This window comes from Coenobita brevimanus, chromosome 35 (genome assembly GCF_032717465.1).
Source record: "Coenobita brevimanus isolate Jiangsu-jjx chromosome 35, ASM3271746v2, whole genome shotgun sequence".
In the NCBI taxonomy this organism is placed as follows: domain Eukaryota; kingdom Metazoa; phylum Arthropoda; class Malacostraca; order Decapoda; family Coenobitidae; genus Coenobita; species Coenobita brevimanus.
The window spans coordinates 17,463,019-17,483,018 of NC_136988.1; the positions used below are offsets into that span (position 1 = coordinate 17,463,019).

The following is a 20,000-nucleotide window of genomic DNA, read 5'->3' on the forward strand; positions in this document are numbered from 1 at the left end:
CCGAAGGGTCTGGAGGGTGGGGGAGAGAGCTTTCCTCTGTGCTATCCTTTTCTCCTGTTCCTATATTTATAGCACTGTATATTAGTATTAAGGCCGGATCGCCTCGCAGGGACCGTAAGGTCTGTGTGGTCTGTGTATCTATGTATCTCAGTGTAACTCAGCCACATCACTATATTTCCCATTTTCTTCCACAGTGAGGAAGGAGAACGCCGACATCCTACGTGTCTTGGACGAAGCCACGAGTCGCAGCCAAAACCACTCTACCGGCCTGCATCCCACCCCTCCGCTGCACAACCACACCCACCCACACCCACACAACAACACCCACACCCACACATACCCGCACGAGAAAAACAACACCCACACACACCTAGGCCCCACCCAGCCGCACCTAGCTCAAAAAAATCGCACCCAGTTTCGCCTAGCTCAAAATAATGGCTCGAAGCTTCACCTAGATGAGAATATTCGCTCCCAGCACTACTTAGCTCCAAACAATAGCACTGAACCACACCTAGCTCAAGACAATAGCTCTGAACCACTCCTAGCTCGAAAAACTCGTTCCCAGTTTCACCTAGTTCAAAGAAACAGTCCTGAACCACAACTAGCTCAAGACAATAGCTCAGAATCCCACCTAATTCGAAGCAATAGCACTGAACCACTCTTAGCTCATAAAAATGGCTCTGAACCACACCTAGCTCAAAAAAATAGCTCTGAATTCCATCTAGCTCAAGACAATAGCTCTGAACCCCACCTAGCTCAAATCAATAGCGCTGAAGCACACCCAACTCGAGACAATAGCTCTGAACCACACTTTCAGCTAGCTCAAGAAATTAGCCCTGAAGCACAAGTAGCTCAAGGAAACGGCTCCCAACAAGTCTTAGCTCAAAAACAAGGCGGCCAGTTGCATTTAGGGAGGAAGAACGACACTCCATTTTATTTAGAGAAAAATGTTACCCAACTGCACATTGATAGGAAAAATGATACCTGGGAACATTTACATCAGGAAAATAAATCCCAGTCACTCTTAGGACAGCTCAGTCACACCCAGCCACACCCAACACAGCTGACTCGAACCCAAAGAAACCCAACACGGCAAACCCAGTCCCAGGAGCACCCAACAGAGCGAAATCAAACCCAGCTGAGTCCAACACAGCACCCGCCGACCCAACCAAACCCAGCAAAGCGAACCCAAACCCTGGAGAACCCAACAAATCAAAGCACCCAAGAGCGAACCCAGCCAAACGTGAACCCAGACCAGGAGGGTTCATCATCATCATCATCACACCCGACCAATGAGACCCAAGGAGACCCGGACCAGAAGGCCAGCGGGTCTTGAGGAAAGTTTGTGTTTAAAAGATTCTCACGCTGCGTCGATTTTTTTTTTTTAGTTGATCATGTGTACACATAAACACAAAGACAGTCATGAGGTTTACAGACAGACTTAAAGAATTACATGTACACACACACGCACACAAATGCACACAAACTCCAACCATTCGTACATCACCAGCATGGGCAGAGGTTAAATGTGGCTATCACACACACACACACACACACACACACACACACACACCCTAGAGGCAGCTGGCATTAACATTCGTCCACAGTTCGTCCAAATTCGCCCCTTTTACACAGAACGACTCCCTTGTGCTAGCAATTGCTCCCACGTCAGAAAATATACCGTTGTCATTTTGTGAACTATTAGAGCTGAATAAAGTGTGAATAAAGTGTCATCTAGGTTTGGTAATGTGAAAAAAGGGAGACTAGGAAGAGCATCATTGAGAAAAGGGGATTGAAAGATGGCTGAGAATTAGCAAATACTCCCACCAGTCTGTATACGTACCGTGTGCATTTTTTGAATGACAGAACTGAATAAAGTATGAATAAAGAGTGATCTAGGTTTGAAAATATGAAAAAATAAAATAAAATAAAAATTATATGAGAAGAACACGACAGAAGAAGAATATTACACTAGATTATAATTAGCAAATGCTGCCATCAGTTAGCAAACTATCCAAGGTAACTTCGGCATAGCAAAACAGGCTGAAGTGTGAGGTAGAGTTTGGCAAACTGAAATATTATTGAAAAATACTGAAGGAATTGCATAAAGAAAAGAACGAGAGATTAAGGTGATTGAAAATATATGATGCAGAATTTCGTTGTGCTGAAAATGGATGAAGTCTTTATAAAAACTGTCTGCAAAGTGATGAGAGTATTTAGCAGCTTTGTGGAACTGAAAAACTTGCATCTTCCTTCAGTAAAAAGTTGCTAGTATTTCACGCATGACGGAGCTGAAATTAACTGCTTTCCTCCCTTAGTTCGAAAATGGTCAGAGCTTTGCAATGTGGAAAATGTTGGACTTGAAATGGACAAACTGGCGTCTTTTGAACAATCCACAAAGTTCATTACAGATCACAAAATCCTTCTGGTCATTCAAGAGGACTATGTGTAAAGTGGAACAAGTTGGCTGAAGTGAGCTGAAGTGTTTCATAAAGTAGCCTCGACTGGGATTTGATCTGGTGTTCCAATAATATCCCGCACAATCATGAATTACTAAATGAAGACTCCCAAACCGGACCATGGATGAATAGATTTGTTATTTATGCTTCTTACTGATCCTGGAAAAATTTCCTCTCATCTTATTCGTGGAAAAGGGGTGTTAAAAAAGGAACACAGTGGGCCATGGCAGTTTCATCGGCTGCGGCTGCGGTCATACAGGAAGCCAGTGGGTGAGGACAACGTTTTAAATCATTAACTCATAGAAGTGATCACATAAGGAGCGGGCGGCTGCAGGCAAGCACGCAAGCCTATGCGAGGCCAGGAAAGAGCTGACTAAACTTTTCTTGTTTCCAGCCACGCAGGCAGTGGCATTAAATGGATACTGAGCAGCTCATGGATGATATTTTACCCACCAGTGGCTCTACAACCACATCCCACTGCTACAGGACTGAAGAAAGAGTAAAATATTTCACCTACGGCACTTACGCACCAGCCTGCCCTTCCCTGGCTTGTCTATCGCTGCTCGCTCCCTGTGTCGGGGGGCGCGGTAGCACAGTGGTAGAGCGCCGGACTCGTAATCGGGGGATTGCGAGTTCGAGCCTCGCCCGGGCTGCCGTGCCGGGAGTGGTAGCTCGCTCCTGTAACCCTAGCGGAGCTATATAGTCCAATACAGGGCTTAGCTCGGGGGAACTCCATTTCTCCCATTTTTGCTCCCTGTGTGGCCGCGGTCTTTGGTGGTCTCCTAGGCTTCAGCAGTCAGCCTATCCTATGTTGAACCCACGAGCCTACATGTTACGCCAAAAAATGTTCTAGACGGTCAAACCCTGGTCGGGGATTGTACGGAGGACCTGACTCAGATCTAAGGGTCATATTCTAGGTGGCTTTGGAGATCCCTAACACCTTTTCCTTAGTGATTTATTCTGCATATTACACCTCAACAGACATGAATAACATACAAGGAAATGCCAAGGTGCAATGTGCAAAGTAAATCGCTAAGAATAAGGCACCAAGAGGCCTACAACGCCACCCGGAATAACATTTAAGACCCGAGTCATGTTCTTTAAGTTACGTCAACGGCCCTTGTCTGTTGTTACTCTGTTTGCTGTTGTGCTTGAGACTGTTGTCAAGATACTGTAAGACCCTCCTGTGGTAGCTGTTGAAAGCCTGTTGGTGACTTGAGAAATTCTATATCTTTTAAAGCGGTGTCAGAGGAGGCGTCCGGCAGCATAAAGAGATTCGGCGCCACAGGTCGAATAGGACAAAATCGTATGCAGAGTCTGGCGAAAGTTCAACAACAAGAGTGTAATTAAAATTAAATCTAGTGTATTTGAAGTTTGGCAGAAATTCCACAACAATAGTGTAGTTAGAATTAAAGCCAGTGTATTCAGTGTGGCAAAAGTGTTGTTAAAGTCAAAGCCAGTGTGTTCAGAGTCTGCCAAAAATTCCACAGCAATAGTGTAGTTAAAATTAAAGCCAATGTATTTGAAGTTTGACAAATATTCCACAGCAACAGCGTAGTTAAAATTGAAGTCATTGTATTTAGTCTGACAAAAGTGTAGTTCAAAATGAAGTTGGTGTATTCAGAGTTAGGCAAAATTCACAACAACATCATCGTTACAAATGATGTCAGAACCAGCGAGTGGATATCATTTGAAAACTACACACCCTTGGCAGCAACACTCCTTATGTTTTCACCCGCGCTCTTCTGTTCAAACTTGGCGCCAGACCTCTTCTTGATGCCAAACGCCTCAAATGAGCATCTAAATCGACAGGTTTTGAAATCAGCAAGTACTTTTGGAAGGGAAACGGGCGGACACCAGGCCTAACCACGGTGCTCATATCGGGCCTTTGAGTCTGTGTCAGGTTATTCACTGTTTACAAGGATACAAGGGCCAGTATTCTCGTCAGTCAAAGAACCTCCCTAGCACCTTTTCCTTATCGATGTACTTTTGGATGTGACTGATTAATACTGTTCCTTGTTCGTTATTGAGGAGTATGGCGATATTAGACTGATCTGAATAACACACAAAAGGACAGCAAGGGGTAATAAGCAAACTAAATCGCTAAGGAAGAGGTGTTAGGGGGCTTCCTTAACTGATAACAACACAGGTCAAGGTCACTGCATCAACCACCATACCACAGTTGCCAAGGATCTCATTTGGCCTGTCAATAACAAGTAGAAAAACACGAAAAAAAATAATAAGAAGAATAATTGAACCCAGCACTAAAGCTTCGATTATCCTGGTACTGTTTATCGTGTTTATTTTGAGTTTATTCTGGCACTGTTTATCGTGTTTATTCTGGTACTGTTTAGAGTTTATTCTGGTACTGTTTAGAGTTTATTCTGGTACTGTTTAGAGTTTATTCTGGTACTGTTTATTGTGAGTTTATTCTGATACTGTTTATTATGAGTTTATTCTGGTACTGTTTATTCTGGTACTGTTTATTATGAGTTTATTCTGGTACTGTTTATTCTGGTACTGTTTATTTTGAGTTTATTCTGGTACTGTTTATTATGAGTTTATTCTGGTACTGTTTATTCTGTATTTATTCTGGTACTGTTTATTATGAGTTTATTCTGGTACTGTTTATTATGAGTTTATTCTGGTACTGTTTATTATGAGTTTATTCTGGTACTGTTTATTATGAGTTTATTCTGGTGCTGTTTATTATGAGTTTATTCTGGTACTGTTTATTATGAGTTTATTCTGGTACTGTTTATTATGAGCTTATTCTGGTACTGTTTATTATGAGTTTATTCTGGTACTGTTTTTCTGAGTTGATTCTAATACAGATCATTGTGCTATATCGTACCACTATATCAGCAGCAGCATCTGATTTGAAAGTGTTCCTGATTTTGAGGAAATTTAAAACCAAGATGATGAGAAACCAGTGGAATTATTAGAAACCAGGGGAATGATGAGAAACCAGGGGAATGATGAGAAACCAGGGGAATGATATGAAACCAGGGGAATAAAGAGAAACCAGGGGAATGATATAAAACCAGGGGAATGCTATGAAACCAGGGGAATGCTATGAAACCAGGGGAATGATGTGAAACCAGGGGAATGAAGAGAGACCAGGGGAATGATATGAAACCAAGGGAATGATGAGAAACCAGGAGAATGATGAGAAACCAGGGGAATGATGAAAAACCAGGGGAATGATATGAAACCAGGGGAATGATATGAAACCAGGGGAATGAAGAGAAACCAGGGGAATGATGAGAAACCAGGAGAATGAAGAGAACACTGGCTATTCCTGCACACACTCGTACATGCCCATTTCAAAACCCGTCGATCGTGGTGTGTGTTATGCCGCTAAATTGGTCTGTGTTGTGGTCAGCTTAGCACCCTCTCTAGCACGCCTTCTGTAGCAGTTTGGCTCATAATCTAGCACTTCCTTAACACTTATTTCTCGGCGACTTACTTTGCATATTACATCTTTTTTTATCCTCTATGTAAACCAGGCAAAGTGTGTCCCATGCTAAAAAATATAATAAAAACTAACATAAAAGGAAATGTCAATGTGTAATATGCATAATAAATCGCCAAGGGGAATGTGCTAGGACTCTTCACTTCAGCACACAGCTTGTTAATATTGAAGTGTACGTTATTTATGGGAGGCAGGTACAGCTGAAAAATATGAATAACCTATCAGTGAATAATAATAATAATAATAATAATAATAATAATAAAATAAATAAATAAATGAACTGCTACAGAAGAGGTGTTAGGGAGACTTCTAAGCTAACCAAAATCAAGTCCAAAGAATTATTTCCAAGTTGTGATGGCGACTCTATAATCAAACGTTGGTGTTTTTTTATATATATACAACATATAAATAGATATCTATAATTATACAAGTGCCAGATGTACTTATAGGGCAATAATTATGGTTACAGCGTGTCTGAGGTGCGTATAATTACAGTGCTGTAGTCTGTGAGGGAGAGAGTTTGTAAAAAAAATTATAGGCTCGTATCGTAGTCGGCTTGGAAGACGCACTTCTTCGTGACTCGTTTATCTTTGCATAACACACAGTAATAATCTCTTCTATGTCATTAATACAAACAATATCGATAATTACAGTTAAAAATTACGTATGAGGTTATTAACGTGTCATATGCAATTATAATGGTGTGCCAAGCTGCCTACCATACACTTTATTTCTAACATGACTGGTGCATGGCAGTCCTAGCTATATATATATATATATATATATATATATATATATATATGGAGACTGATCCCTAATGTCCCCTTTTGTGATAATTATAAGCCAAAGTTCATGATATACGCTAGTCCTTCGTGTGTCACAATGATGGAAAAATGTATAGGATGAATTATATATCTTTAAGCTTATATCACTGCTCCACTGTCCAAGCTATAGGGAGTATCTCTATAATAATTTTCAAAACAGACTTCATTATGGACTTCATGTGTTAAAACTAAAATATATATATACATCAATTTACGTATATAGGCTGTTGATATAAATGCTACGTTGTCCAAGCTATGTGGTATACGGTATACAGTATTTTAAACCTTTTTTGGTGATCATTTTCAAAGATTTCATAACATACTACTTCTCCATGTGTAATGAGTACAGAATTAATTAGAGTCACTTTTAATATAACTTCTGCATTGTCCAAGCTATGTAAAAATTGTTCCTTTATATCCTTTTGCCCTAATTTTCAAAACTCATTTCAAAATATTGTATTCTTTCATGTGTTATAAGATTTTTAAAAGTATGTACTGAATTTCCAGGCTGTTGCTAATATTGTTGTGTTGTCCATGCTACGTAAAAAACGGACTATGATTGTTTATAATACTCAAACATTTTGTAATATGCTACTCATGCTGTGTGTGTGTGTGTGTGTGTGTGTGTGTGTGTGTGTGTGTGTGTGTGTGTGTGTGTGTGTGTCGTCTTAAGCATATAGTCTGATGTACACCCACTCAAAATCTATTCCATACCCTTTTGGTGTTGTTGATACACTGACACAATGATCAAGGATTCTGAACCACCAAATGAACCTGCTTCACTCTGACACACCATTTCAAAGCTCATCACACCTCGAATATGTCTTCAGCTGGTGGACATTGGCTACTGATATGACCGGGAAGTGAACTTATATATGTGTCTTGACGTTATAGCCTTGTTGGTGATCATTTTAGCTGGTTCATATATAATCATGCTCGTTTCTCCATGTCTCGTAAATTTTCAAAGCAGGTTGAACTAATTTAATATATCTATTTCTCTATTGCCAGACGCCATAATCCAGTAAGGGGTGGCCATTTGACTTTGAGTTAGTTGTTATACGGGGAGGGGCACTAAGCCTCCACCAACCCACTTGTTGACACGTAGAGAGCACATATGGGTTGGTTATATGGTTACCACCCAGCACTGTAAATGGTTTCTTGGCTTACAGGAAACCATTTGGCTTGTCACTCAATGTAAAGCCACCTGCAATGGAAAGAAGAGCAATAAGAAGTGACAGGAAAGATGGGAGGTATAGGAAGAGAGGAGGGCAGGCACAGAAAAAGAATGATAAAGGCTAAGGAAGAAGTAGGCAGGACTACATCAAGTGAGTGGATGATGGTCGCCACCACCTACCACCAACTAATTTATGTCGGCTGTTAATAAGACTGTGCAACCTTGTCCAGCTTATGTAAACTCTTATTATTTTTTTTTCCTTTTCAGTAATAACTTTAAACTCTTTCACACACACGTGCTTGTTTCTCCATGTGTTCCAATATTGACAGAAAGGTTCACAGGTAATTATGTACAGCTGGCCACACATCCAGCTGAGACAGTGTGTGTGTGTGTGTGTGTGTGTGTGTGTGTGTGTGTGTGTGTGTGAAGTGGAGGTCTAGCTACAATTTCGGATGTTCAAGCCTCACCCTTTCTTGGTCAGTGTGTGTGTGTGTGTGTGTGTGTGTGTGTGTGTGTGTGTGAGAGAGAGAGAGAGAGAGAGAGAGAGAGAGAGAGAGACCCAGACAATAATACTCGTACTAATCATGTTTCCTTCTCTCAAAACAAGTTAAAAAAAAAATAATGTTAGATGTTTTGCAAGATATAATTACGTTTCTGATATATATGTGTGAATGAGGACGTTCAGAGGCAAGGAAAGAGGAAGACAGATATGACTTTATAATGTATTAGTAGAGGAAGATTTGTGTATTTTAAGTGTATGTGTATGAAAAGAGGCGAAGTGTATTGAAATGTAGTGAAATGCAGTTATTGGCTCATGTATTGGAGATGTATGTAGGTAGACGGGTTAGGAAGATATATATATATGATGTTATTTGTTGCATTTATGATGGGTGAGATGTGTTTATTGGTGTGTGTGTGTGTGTGTGTGTGTGTGTGTGTGTGTGTGTGTGTGTGTGTGTGTGTGCGGATGACAAGATGTGAGATGTACTGCAATGTATTCTGATGTATGTGAAATGTATGTATATAGGTAGGCAAGAGAGACAAATAAACAAATTACAGATGTTACAAGTGTTGTTTTTATGGCAGCAGTTTGATATGTGGTACAGAAAACTTGGAGCCATGACCCCCAAGGGGGCCCCGGCATTATTTTAGGGGGGCCATGGAAGGCACGTGTAAGCTGTAAATCACAGGGTGTCTGCACCAAAACATTTTTTTTTTTCATCATTATTTGTGAGGGGCTTGAGAGAAAACTGAAGAGGGCCACGAGGATGTTAAGATCCCCACAAGTGGGGAATGAAGTGAAAAGGTTTGAGACGCACTGGTACAGATTCTCAGACAGATATAGATAGATACAACAACAACATCAACTCTTTAATTTCCAAACTGCCCTCTTACGGTTTCTATCGTTCTGTCTGTGCCTTCATCTATGGCGTCCCTTCTGGTCGTTCTATAGCCGCTGTTGTAGATGGCCATTGTTCTTCTCCTAGATCTATCAACAGTGGTGTTCCTCAGGGCTCTGTCCTATCACCAACTCTTTCTTTTATTCAACAATGATCTTCTAAGCTGTATATCTAACCCTATCCACTCCTATGCTGGTGACTCCACCCTTCACATTTCCAATCAGTTCTCTCAGCCTCCATCACAGTAGTTACTTCAACAAACGAGATGAGGCTATGGCACACCTAATGTCTGACTTGGTTCATATCTCTGATTAGGGTACAAGTAAGTTTGTTGTTTTTAATGCATCAAAAACTCAGTTCTTACACCTATCAACCCGACAAAATCTTCCACAGGAGTACCCACTAATGTTTAATAACCCTGCATCACCTTTAAACATATTTATGGTTTCTTTCTCTTGGGGCTTATCTTGGAAAGAGATCATATTACCTATCTTGTAAAATCCGCTTCCAAGAGATTAGGTTTGCTAAGCCGACTCCGTGCCTTCTTTACCCCTGCGCAGTTGTTGACTTTATACACAGGTTTTATTCGTCCCTGTGTAGAGTACAACTCTCATGTGTGGGGAGGCTCCCCACATACAGCTCTTCTCAGCAAGGTGGAGTCAAAGGCTTTTCATCTCATTAACTCTCCTCCTCTTACTGGCTTCTTTCAACCTCTGTCTCTTCGCCGCACTGTTGCATCTTTATCTCTTTTCTATCGCTACTTCAATGGTCACTGCTCCTCTGAACTGTCTGCTTCCATCCCTCCACCTCTACGACGGGCGCGTAGCACCCGTCTAGCAACAAACTCTCATCTCTTTTCTGTCCAACTCTCTAATGCAAGAGTTAACCGTTACTCCCAGTCATTTATGCATGCAACAGGTCAACTCTGGAACTGTTATCCTCTTGTATATCCTACTGCCTATGACCTCCAATTTTTTAAATGCAAGGTGTCCAGGCATCTCGAAGTGAACGGATCTTGAATTTGGCTGTTATCTTGATTTTGATTTTTTCTTGGAGGGAACAATCGTACGGGATTCAGGCCTTTGGTTCTTTCTTTCTTACATAAAAAAATCTACGACTACTACTTCTACTACTACTACTACTACAACTACTACTACTACTTTACTACTGCCCAGTTATACACACGTCCCTCAACTCCCTCCCTATCCCCTAAAAGGATGATGGTGGACAGCAGGAGAGGAATAGCTAGCCTGCAGCCCACCGGGTTCACGTTCAGATAATCCAAGAACTACAACAACCTCTCTCTCTCTCTCTCTCTCTCTCTCTCTCTCTCTCTCTCTCTCTCAATGTTTAGGTGAGTATAATATAGACAAATACAGATAGATGTAGACAGATGCAGACAGACAGACAGACAGATAGATAGATAGATAGATAGATAGATAGATAGATACAGATGAACAGATAGATTGATAGATGGATATATAGATAGATAGATACCGGTAGTTAGATAGATACAGAGATAGACGGAGATGGCTAGACAGACAGATAGACAGATGGATGGATGGCTAGATAAGCGGACAGAGACAGACAGACAGACAGACAGCCATGGATGGATGGAAGGATAGACAGACAGACAGACAGACAGACAGATAAAGAGAGACATAAATAGACAGACAGATAGACAGATATGGAAGGATAGATAGAAAGACAGACAGACAGACAGATATGGATGGACAGAAAGATAGAGAGAGAGTGAGACAGACAGACAGACACTCAGACACAAAATCAGCCACTCACTCACCTCGCCTATGCACAAGACGTCACACACACACCCTCATCCAAATCACACCTCTCAGCACTTTACCTCCTCCACCCACCCCATTCCATCAGCACTGCTCTACAGCCTCTCCCTGCATCAGCACTCCTATGTTGACCAACTCTCTCTACTTCTGCCACGTCAAGATATTCACAGGCAAAGCAGTAATCAAAGGTGTATTGGTGGGGATCTGACTAAGCTGGTTTGTAAATGAGTGTGTGTGGACTAGCATGTTTACAAACTTGTATGGCAAATTCTAAATGAGGTGTGCTGCTATTTTTTTTATTTTTCCTTTCTCTCTGTCTGTCTGTCTCTCTCTCTCTGTCTGTCTGTCTGTCTGTCTCTCTCTCTCTCTCTCTCTCTCTCTCTCTCTCTCTGATGATGGTAGTGGTAATGGTAGTAGTGGTGGCAGTAAATAGTAGTTGTGATGATGGTGATGGTAATAAATGTAGAGTAGTGATGATGATGATGATGATGATGATGATGATGATAGCTGTTTTATTAGTGATGATAACAGGTCCATTGCTGTGATGGTAGTGGTGATGATGGTGATGTAAGTAGTGGTCAAAGCCATAGAGGTGATGATGATGGTGGTGACAGAGACGTAAATGATGATAGTGATGAATATTGTGACACCTGTAGTAGTGGTGATGATGGTGAGAATGGTGATGGTGGTGATGATGGTGATGGTGATGATGGTGATGATGATGAGAATGGTGATGGTGATGGTGATGATGATGGTGAGAATGGTGATGGTGATGATGGTGAGAATGGTGATGGTGATGATGGTGATGATGGTGAGAATGGTGATGGTGATGATGGTGAGAATGGTGATGGTGATGGTGGTGATGATGGGAAGAATGGTGATGGTGGTGATGATGGTGAGAATGGTGATGATGGTGATGATGGTGAGAATGGTGATGGTGGTGATGATGGTGAGAATGGTGATGGTGATGACGGGATATTAAGTCGTGGTTCTTTGTTTATGAGGTTGGAGTCTCCTTGGTTACTAGTCAAATAAGCCCTCCAATCTGACTACACCTGGCCATCAATTAGGCTGGAAGGGGAAAAGGGATTATCAGCAGGTGAAAACAGACACGTTATGGTGATAGGAATAAAGATATTCAGCACGAGAGAGAGAGAGAGAGAGAGAGAGAGAGAGAGAGTAGTAGTAGTAGTAGTTGTTGTTGTTGTTGTTGTTGTTGTTATAGTAATAGCCTCAGGTTCATCCGTAACGTGAACCCAGTGGACTGCAGGCTGAAGCTGCTCCGTCTCCTTCACTCCACCATCCTCCTTTCGGGAAATAAAGACAGTAAAGACAGCAACAGCCAGTAAAGACAGCAACAGCCAATAAAGACAGCAACAGCCAATAAAGACAGCAACAGCCAGTAAAGACAGCAACAGCCAATAAAGACAGCAACAGCCAATAAAGACAGCGACAGCCAGTAAAGACAGCAACAGCCAATAAAGACAGCAACAGCCAGTAAAGACAGCAACAGTCAATAATAGACAGACATAACAGCCAATAAAGACAGCAATAGCCAATAAAGACAGCAACAGCCAATAAAGACAGCAACAGCCAATAAAGACAGCAACAGCCAATAAAGACAGCAACAGCCAATAAAGACAGCAACAGCCAGTAAAGACAGCAACAGCCAATAAAGACAGCAACAGCCAATAAAGACAGCAACAGCCAATAAAGACAGCAACAGCCAGTATAGACAGCAACAGCCAATAAAGACAGGAAGGCAACACCAGGATTTACTTTACAGGGGGTTGGAGTCTCTCTCAGCTCAGTATAATCGTCTGACCCTGCCTAAGGAGTTATTCAAGACGGTTTATGCCTTCTTGTGGGTAGGCAGGTGGCTTAGGCAGGCTGGGAGGTAGGCAGGGGTAAGGCAGGATTGGAGACAGTCAGGCAGGGGTGAGACAAGTAGGTATGTAGGAGGGAAGTAGGTACGAGGGAGGGAAGGAAGTGGGAGGGAAGAACAAGGTAGGTAAGTAGAGGGAGGAAGGCAGGGAGGGGTAGGGCAAGCAGGTAGGCAGACAAGGAGAGGGGTCAAGCAGGTAGGTAGGTAGGTGGGCAGGTAAGGGAAGGGGTTAGGCAGGGAGGCAGGGGGGGTATGGTAAGGCAGGCAGTGTATATAACTCCATGCCTGCGTCTCTGCCTGCACAGTCAGCCTCACCCCTGCCTGACACCCCACCACCATGCCTCTGCTGCCTCTCCTCATCGCCAGCCTCCTCGTCGCTACGGCAGGTGCTCAGGTAAGTTCATTCATACCTTACATTATACAGATCTTTAATTTCAACTTTTCCCTTTTCGTTTTAATTATACTTTTATATATGGAAGTGTTTGGATGCTTTTTTTAATTCATTTGCTTTTCCTTCCTCTTTTCTTCATCTGTATAAACACACACACACACACACACACACTCACACATACATATATACACACACCCACATACACACACACACACACACACACACACACACACACACACACACACACATAACCCCCTCAGACACACACACACAAATTGCCATCACTCCAAACTGAGGGGCTGATCCGACTAGTAACCAAGGAGACTCAAAGTTCATTGATTTTCACTTAACCTCCTGTTCCGTCAGATGAAATCAAAGAAACTAAAACGATCAAGATAGATAAAAAAGATAGATAAAAAGACAGGTAAAAAGACAGGTAAAAAGACAGGTAAAAGACAGGTAAAGAGATAGGTAAAAAGACAGGTAAAAAGATGGGTAAAAAGACAGGTAAAAAGATAGGTAAAAGACAGGTAAAAAGACAGGTAAAAAGATAGGTAAAAAGATAGGTAAAAAGACAGGCAAAAAGACAGGTAAAAAGATAGGTAAATGACAGGCAAAAAGACAGGAAAAAAGACAGGTAAAAAGATAGGTAAAAAGACAGGTAAAAAGATAGGTAAAAAGACAGGTAAAAAGATAGGTAAAAAGACAGGTAAAAAGATAGGTAAAAGACAGGTAAAAAGACATGTAAAAAGATAGGTAAAAAGATAGGTAAAAGACAGATAAAAGACAGGTAAAAAGACAGGTAAAAAGACAGGTAAAAAGATAGGTAAAAAGATAGGTAAAAAGACAGGCAAAAAGACAGGTAAAAAGATAGGTAAATTACAGGCAAAAAGACAGGTAAAAAGATAGGTAAAAAGACAGGTAAAAAGATAGGTAAAAAGACAGGTAAAAATATAGGTAAAAAGACAGGTAAAAATATAGGTAAAAAGATAGGTACCCGTAGAGATAAAAAAAAAAATAGATAGGTTAAAAAAAGATAATGAGATAGACTTTTAAAAACACTTATATATTCTTTTCATTTTGCCTTGGCGTAAAAGTTCCCTCCCTCCGTCTTGAATGCTGAGCTGTATAGATTAATCCTGGAACAATAGATTAATCCTGGAACAATAGCTTAATCCTAGAACAATAGCTTAATCCTGGAACAATAGCTTAATCCTGGAACAATAGCTTAATCCTGGAACAATAGATTAACCCTGGAACATTAGATTAATCCTGGAACAACAGCTTAATCCTGGAACAATAGATTAATCCTGGAACAATAGATTAATCCTGGAACATTAGATTAATCCTGGAACAATAGATTAATCCTGGAACAGATTAATCCTGGAACAATAGCTTAATCCTGGAACAGATTAATCCTGGAACAATAGCTTAATCCTAGAACAGATTAATCCTGGAACAACAGATTAATAACAGTAGATTAATCCTGGAACAATTTGCTAGTCACGAAGAAGTGCTATGGTTGCTGAGGAGGAGTAGTGTCTTATTATGCTTCTGGGCTACGTGAAATAAGCTCCAAAAGGACGAAAATCTTGGCCAAGTTAAAATGAACAACCTGTAGTGAGAGTTAAGGTAATATTGAGCCTAAATTTTCCTGATTAGTAAGTCAGGTGTAAGTTATATAGTCCTTTCCCTTAACCTGGCTCATTTCCCATCCTCTGCTTCCTGTTTACTCCCTCCACCTCCATTCTAACAGTATTTTAACAGTCTAATACCCTTCTATCACTTCCCCTAACACGCTTCTGCCTTCCCTCTAACAGCCTGCTACTCTTACAACAACTCTGAACAGCTTCCATCCTTCCAACAATTGCCAGCAGTCTTCCACCGTCCCAATTGTCAATCTAACTTGCTTCCACACTCCTTTCAACAGCCTTCCAACCTTCCAACAATTTTCAACAGCCTTCCACCCTTCCAGCAGTCAATCTAACATGCATCCACTCTCCTTTTAACAGCCTTCCACCCTTCCAACACAATTTCCAACAGCCTTCCACCCTTCCAAGCAGTCTCTTAACATCCATCCACCTTTCCACTAATCTCTAACAATTCTTCAAACCTCCCACATTGTCCTTCTAACAGTGCTTTGGGCTCAGTCCAACATCCATTCACCCACTCCAACAGTTCTCTTGGCTAAATCTAACACTCATCCACCCTATCTAACAGTCTTCTAACATCCTTCTAACATGCATCCACTCCTTCAAAAGTACACGATCAACTACAGCTAAAACTAACATCCTTCCACCTCATTTACCTCTTCCACCCTATCTAACACTCCCGTAACATCCCTCCACCCTATCTAACAGTCCTCTAACATCCTTCCACCCTATCTAACAGCCCCCTAACATCCTTCCACCCTATCTTACAGTCATCCACCTTATCTAACACCCCCTACGTCGACCCACCCTATCTAACACTCTTCTATTATCCTTCTACTCTACTTAACAGGCTTCTAACATCCTTCCACCCTATCTAACAGTCTTCCATCCTATCTAACCCTTCTAGAAGTACGTCATCTACTACGAGATAGAGGATGGAGAAGTTTCCGCCCAAGCTGCCACGGTGGACGAGTCCGCACAAACCATCTGTGTTGACATCACAGGCACGGAAACTGTGAATGATGCGAAAAGACTGGAGGACTATGAGACGGTGAGTGTGTGTGTGTGTGTGTGTGTGTGTGTGTGTGTGTGTGTGAGAGAGAGAGAGAGAGAGAGAGAGAGAGAGAGAGGGAGAGAGAGAGAGGTGAACACACACTAACAGTTCTCCATCTTCGCCTTCAACACTACAGGGTTTTGCAGCCACCATAGTTGATGGTCAGGAGGCGTGTTATATAACAGGCTTGCAGAACACCCTGGAAGAACAGGTCGCCTTTTTGGAGAACAACAACGGCTCTACGCTTCCCGCCGAGACCGGGGAACAAGCTTTGGCCGTTGATCTTGAGAACCCAGAAGAGGTGATTGGCGAGCGCTTAACCGAGTTTTGCGGAGACCGTCAGATACTGCAGTTGGTCCAGAGTGAGGAGCGTGACGTTGATGACGGTGAAGGTGAAGGCGTTAACAGGCAGGTCTCAGTGACCATTACGAAGTGCTTCTTCATTTGTTTCATTCCCAAATGCTTCTCCACCACCCTCGTCATTCCCACCGGAGTCCTGCCTATCTTCACCTTCCTGTTTGGCTAAGCACTCTCTACTCTTAAACTCTCGCTCTCTCTCTTGATTCACCGTCCTTGCTCTTTTTTCTCTATTCCCTGAGAGAAAGGAAATAGAGAGAGAAAGAGGGCAAGGATCATGAGTCTCTCTTCAGTCACGTTCCTTGTTCCCTCTCTCTCTCTCTCTCTCTCTCTCTCTCTCTCTCTCTCTCTCTCTCTCTCTCTCTCTCTCTCTCTCTCTCTCTTTATTTCTACTACTATGTGTACTCTATCTAGTCTTTAAATACTGGTATCCATCTATTTACCTATCTATCTCTCTACCTACCTATATCTATCAGTATATCAATCCACTTATCTATCTATCTATCCATCAATCTACCTACCTACCTACCTACCTACCTATCTATCTATCTATCTACGGCAGCAAGAGACCCACCGATCACCGACTGGCCGACACTACAAACCTCACCTAATCAGCCATTGTACCCGCGTTGTAAAGCCTCAATGATGTACACTGTATTTTTGTAAGTAAAAATTATTGCAAATGTCTATAGTGTGTTTACCCTAACCTGACAAAAAGATCCCCAACCCCTTTCAGCTCAGTTGGTGGCCAGGTGTAGTCAGATTGGAGGGCTGAGTCTGCATTCACGTAGACTATACTCTTTTCACTCTAACTTGGCCTAAAATTGTCATACCTTCAAATCCTCAGTTGCTACAATGGATTAACACTAGAATATGATGCTAGTCACGAAGAAGTGCTAGGGAAAGGATGTAGAACTTGCCATACCTTCAAGTGCTCAGCTGCGACAATGGATTAACACTAGTCACGAAGAAGTGCCATGGGAAAGGATGTTGAGCCGTAGCATTGCCTTGTTCTGCCACTGAGCTACGTGAAATAAGCTGCAAAGGGACGAAGATCTCCAAATTCAAATAGTAACCAAGGAGACTCGTTCCTACCTCACAACTATGAATTTCCCGCCACCACGACTTAATATTAAAGATGTAGGAGTGACTCAGTTCCATCAGGTGAGAGCAGACTGACTATAGATGGTGACTCGGAGATGGAGTGAGAGGATGAGTGAAGATTGGTAAAGAGAGGAAGGGGGGTAACAGGGATGAAGAGAGAGAGAGAGAGAGAGAGAGAGAGAGAGAGAGGATGACTGGGGAAAGGAAGGAGAGGAAGGAGGGAAAGAATTATATGGGACAGAGGGAAGGAGGGAGGGAGGGAGAGACGAAAGTATATGAAGAGAGAAATGGAAGAGAAAGAGAAGACGAGAGAAGGGAGTGTAGGGGGTAGAGGTGGGAAGGACAGAGAAGAGAAGAGAAGGGGGGAAAAGGCAATGGAGAAAATGGGGTGTAGGTAAAAGGTAGGAAGGGAGTGAAGAGAGAGAGAGAGAGAAGGACAGGGGAAGGAGGGAGTGAAGTAATGGGGAGGGAGGAAGGAAGGGAGGGAGGGAGGGAGGGAGAGAGATATAATGTATGGGGATATAGGGGTACCATCCAGCCTAGGCGTATATATAGGCCTGGACTTCAGAGCTACCGTGCACTACCAGCCTGCCTCTCCCATACCACCATCCCTGTCTCACCAACCACCATGCTGCCTTACCTCATCCTTGCCTCACTCCTCGCCCTGGTACAAGCCGGCACGCAGGTACGGTAGACGAAAAGAAAGGCGCTAAAATATCTGATGGTACACTACACGGCAAAAGTTATCTACATACTTCGCCTCTCTTCTGCTTGTCACTTTCCTCTGCTGGCTAATATTTCTGAGAGAGGCTTGGTATGTTTCTCTGCCCTAGTATTTCACCTCTTCTACTAGTCACTTTCCTCTGCTGACTAATATTCCCAAGCTGAGAGAGGCTTGGTATGTTTCTCTGGCCTAATATTTCACCTCATCTACTTGTCACTTTCCTCTGCTGGCTAATATTCCTGAGAGAGGCTTGGTATGTTTCTCTGCCCTAATATTTCACCTCTTCTACTAGTCACTTTCCTCTGCTGACTAATATTCCCAAGCTGAGAGAGGCTTGGTATGTTTCTCTGCCCTAATATTTCACCTCTTCTACTTGTCACTTTCCCCTGCTGGCTAATATTCCTAAGCCGAGAGAGGCTTGGTATGTTTCTCTGCCCTAATATTTCACCTCTTCTACTTGTCACTTTCCTCTGCTGGCTAATATTCCTAAACTGAGAGAGGCTTGGTATGTTTCTCTGGCCTAATATTTCACCTCTTCTACTTGTCACTTTCCTCTGCTGGCTAATATTCCTAAACTGAGAGAGGCTTGGTATGTTTCTCTGGCCTAATATTTCACCTCATCTACTAGTCACTTTCCTCTGCTGGCTAATATTCCTAAGCTGAGAGAGGCTTGGTATGTTTCTCTGCCCTAATATTTCACCTCTTCTACTTGTCACTTTCCTCTGCTGGCTAATATTCCTAAGCTGAGAGAGGCTTGGTATGTTTCTCTGGCCTAATATTTCACCTCTTCTACTTGTCACTTTCCTCTGCTGGCTAATATTCCTAAGCTGAGAGAGGCTTGGTATGTTTCTCTGCACACAGATGATTCTATTGATATGATGCGTTAGGGAGGAAACTTTTAATATGAAATACAGCCTGTAATACTGGGTCCAACTTTCTTCCCTGTCGGTCCTGTCTTCATGAAAGTTTCTCTCACACTTTCGAATGAGCTGTGGCAATGAAAGATAAAACAAGAGATATATTTATGAGTATGAGAAGGAAGAACATGCTGACGCTCGAGGAATAAATGAAAAAAAAAAAAATCTAAGCTGCTTTGCCCATTTCAGCTCACTACGACTCAACCCATTTCAGCATCACTCTAACGCTAATCTTTATCCTGAAGTCCAATTAATTCTACTTCAGTTGGTTCTAATCCTACTTTGTGCCCGAAGAAAAAAAAAAAAAAAAAATCCTGGTCAAATGAGCTATAAATCCACTAACACGCCCCAATTTCAATTCCATTCAACCCATTTCAGCCCTCTATAATCCCCTCCCAACCCCATTTCAATCCATTCTAACCCCACTTTATGTCAATCTAACCCAATTTCAACCCATTCCAACCCAATTCCAATCCATTTCAACTCAATTTAACTCCATTTCAAGTCAGTTTAACCCCTTTTAACCCATTTCAGTCCCATTTAACCCATTTCAGCCCCATTTCAACCTAATATAACCCCATTTCAACCCAATGAAACCCCATTTCGACCCATTCTAACCCAATTTCAACCCATTCTAGCTCCAACCCATTCCACCCCATTCCAACCCATTCCGTCCTCATTTCAACCCAATATAACCCCATTCCAACCCATTATAACCCCTTTTCAACCCAATACAACCCCATTTCAACCCTTTACAACCCCATTTCAAGCGATTCTAACCC

General features: G+C 42.1%; 2 protein-coding genes across 2 annotated transcripts in view; both read left to right on the top strand.

The window, feature by feature from the left end:
• LOC145396159 (uncharacterized) overlaps window positions 1–1,336 on the top strand; it is a 105,902-nt gene extending 104,566 nt beyond the window's left edge. Inside the window, exon 2 of the mRNA XM_080269601.1 lies at window positions 195–1,336. Coding sequence (XP_080125727.1) covers window positions 195–1,336 — 1,142 coding nt within the window. The remainder of the gene's footprint in view (window positions 1–194) is intronic.
• Window positions 1,337–13,337: 12,001 nt separating this feature from the next.
• The window catches only part of LOC145396160 (uncharacterized), a 9,357-nt gene continuing 2,694 nt past the window's right edge, over window positions 13,338–20,000 (top strand). Inside the window, exons 1-3 of the mRNA XM_080269602.1 lie at window positions 13,338–13,413; window positions 15,970–16,113; window positions 16,253–16,528. Of these exons, the coding sequence (XP_080125728.1) occupies window positions 13,357–13,413; window positions 15,970–16,113; window positions 16,253–16,528 (477 nt within the window). The 5' untranslated portion in view covers window positions 13,338–13,356. The remainder of the gene's footprint in view (window positions 13,414–15,969; window positions 16,114–16,252; window positions 16,529–20,000) is intronic.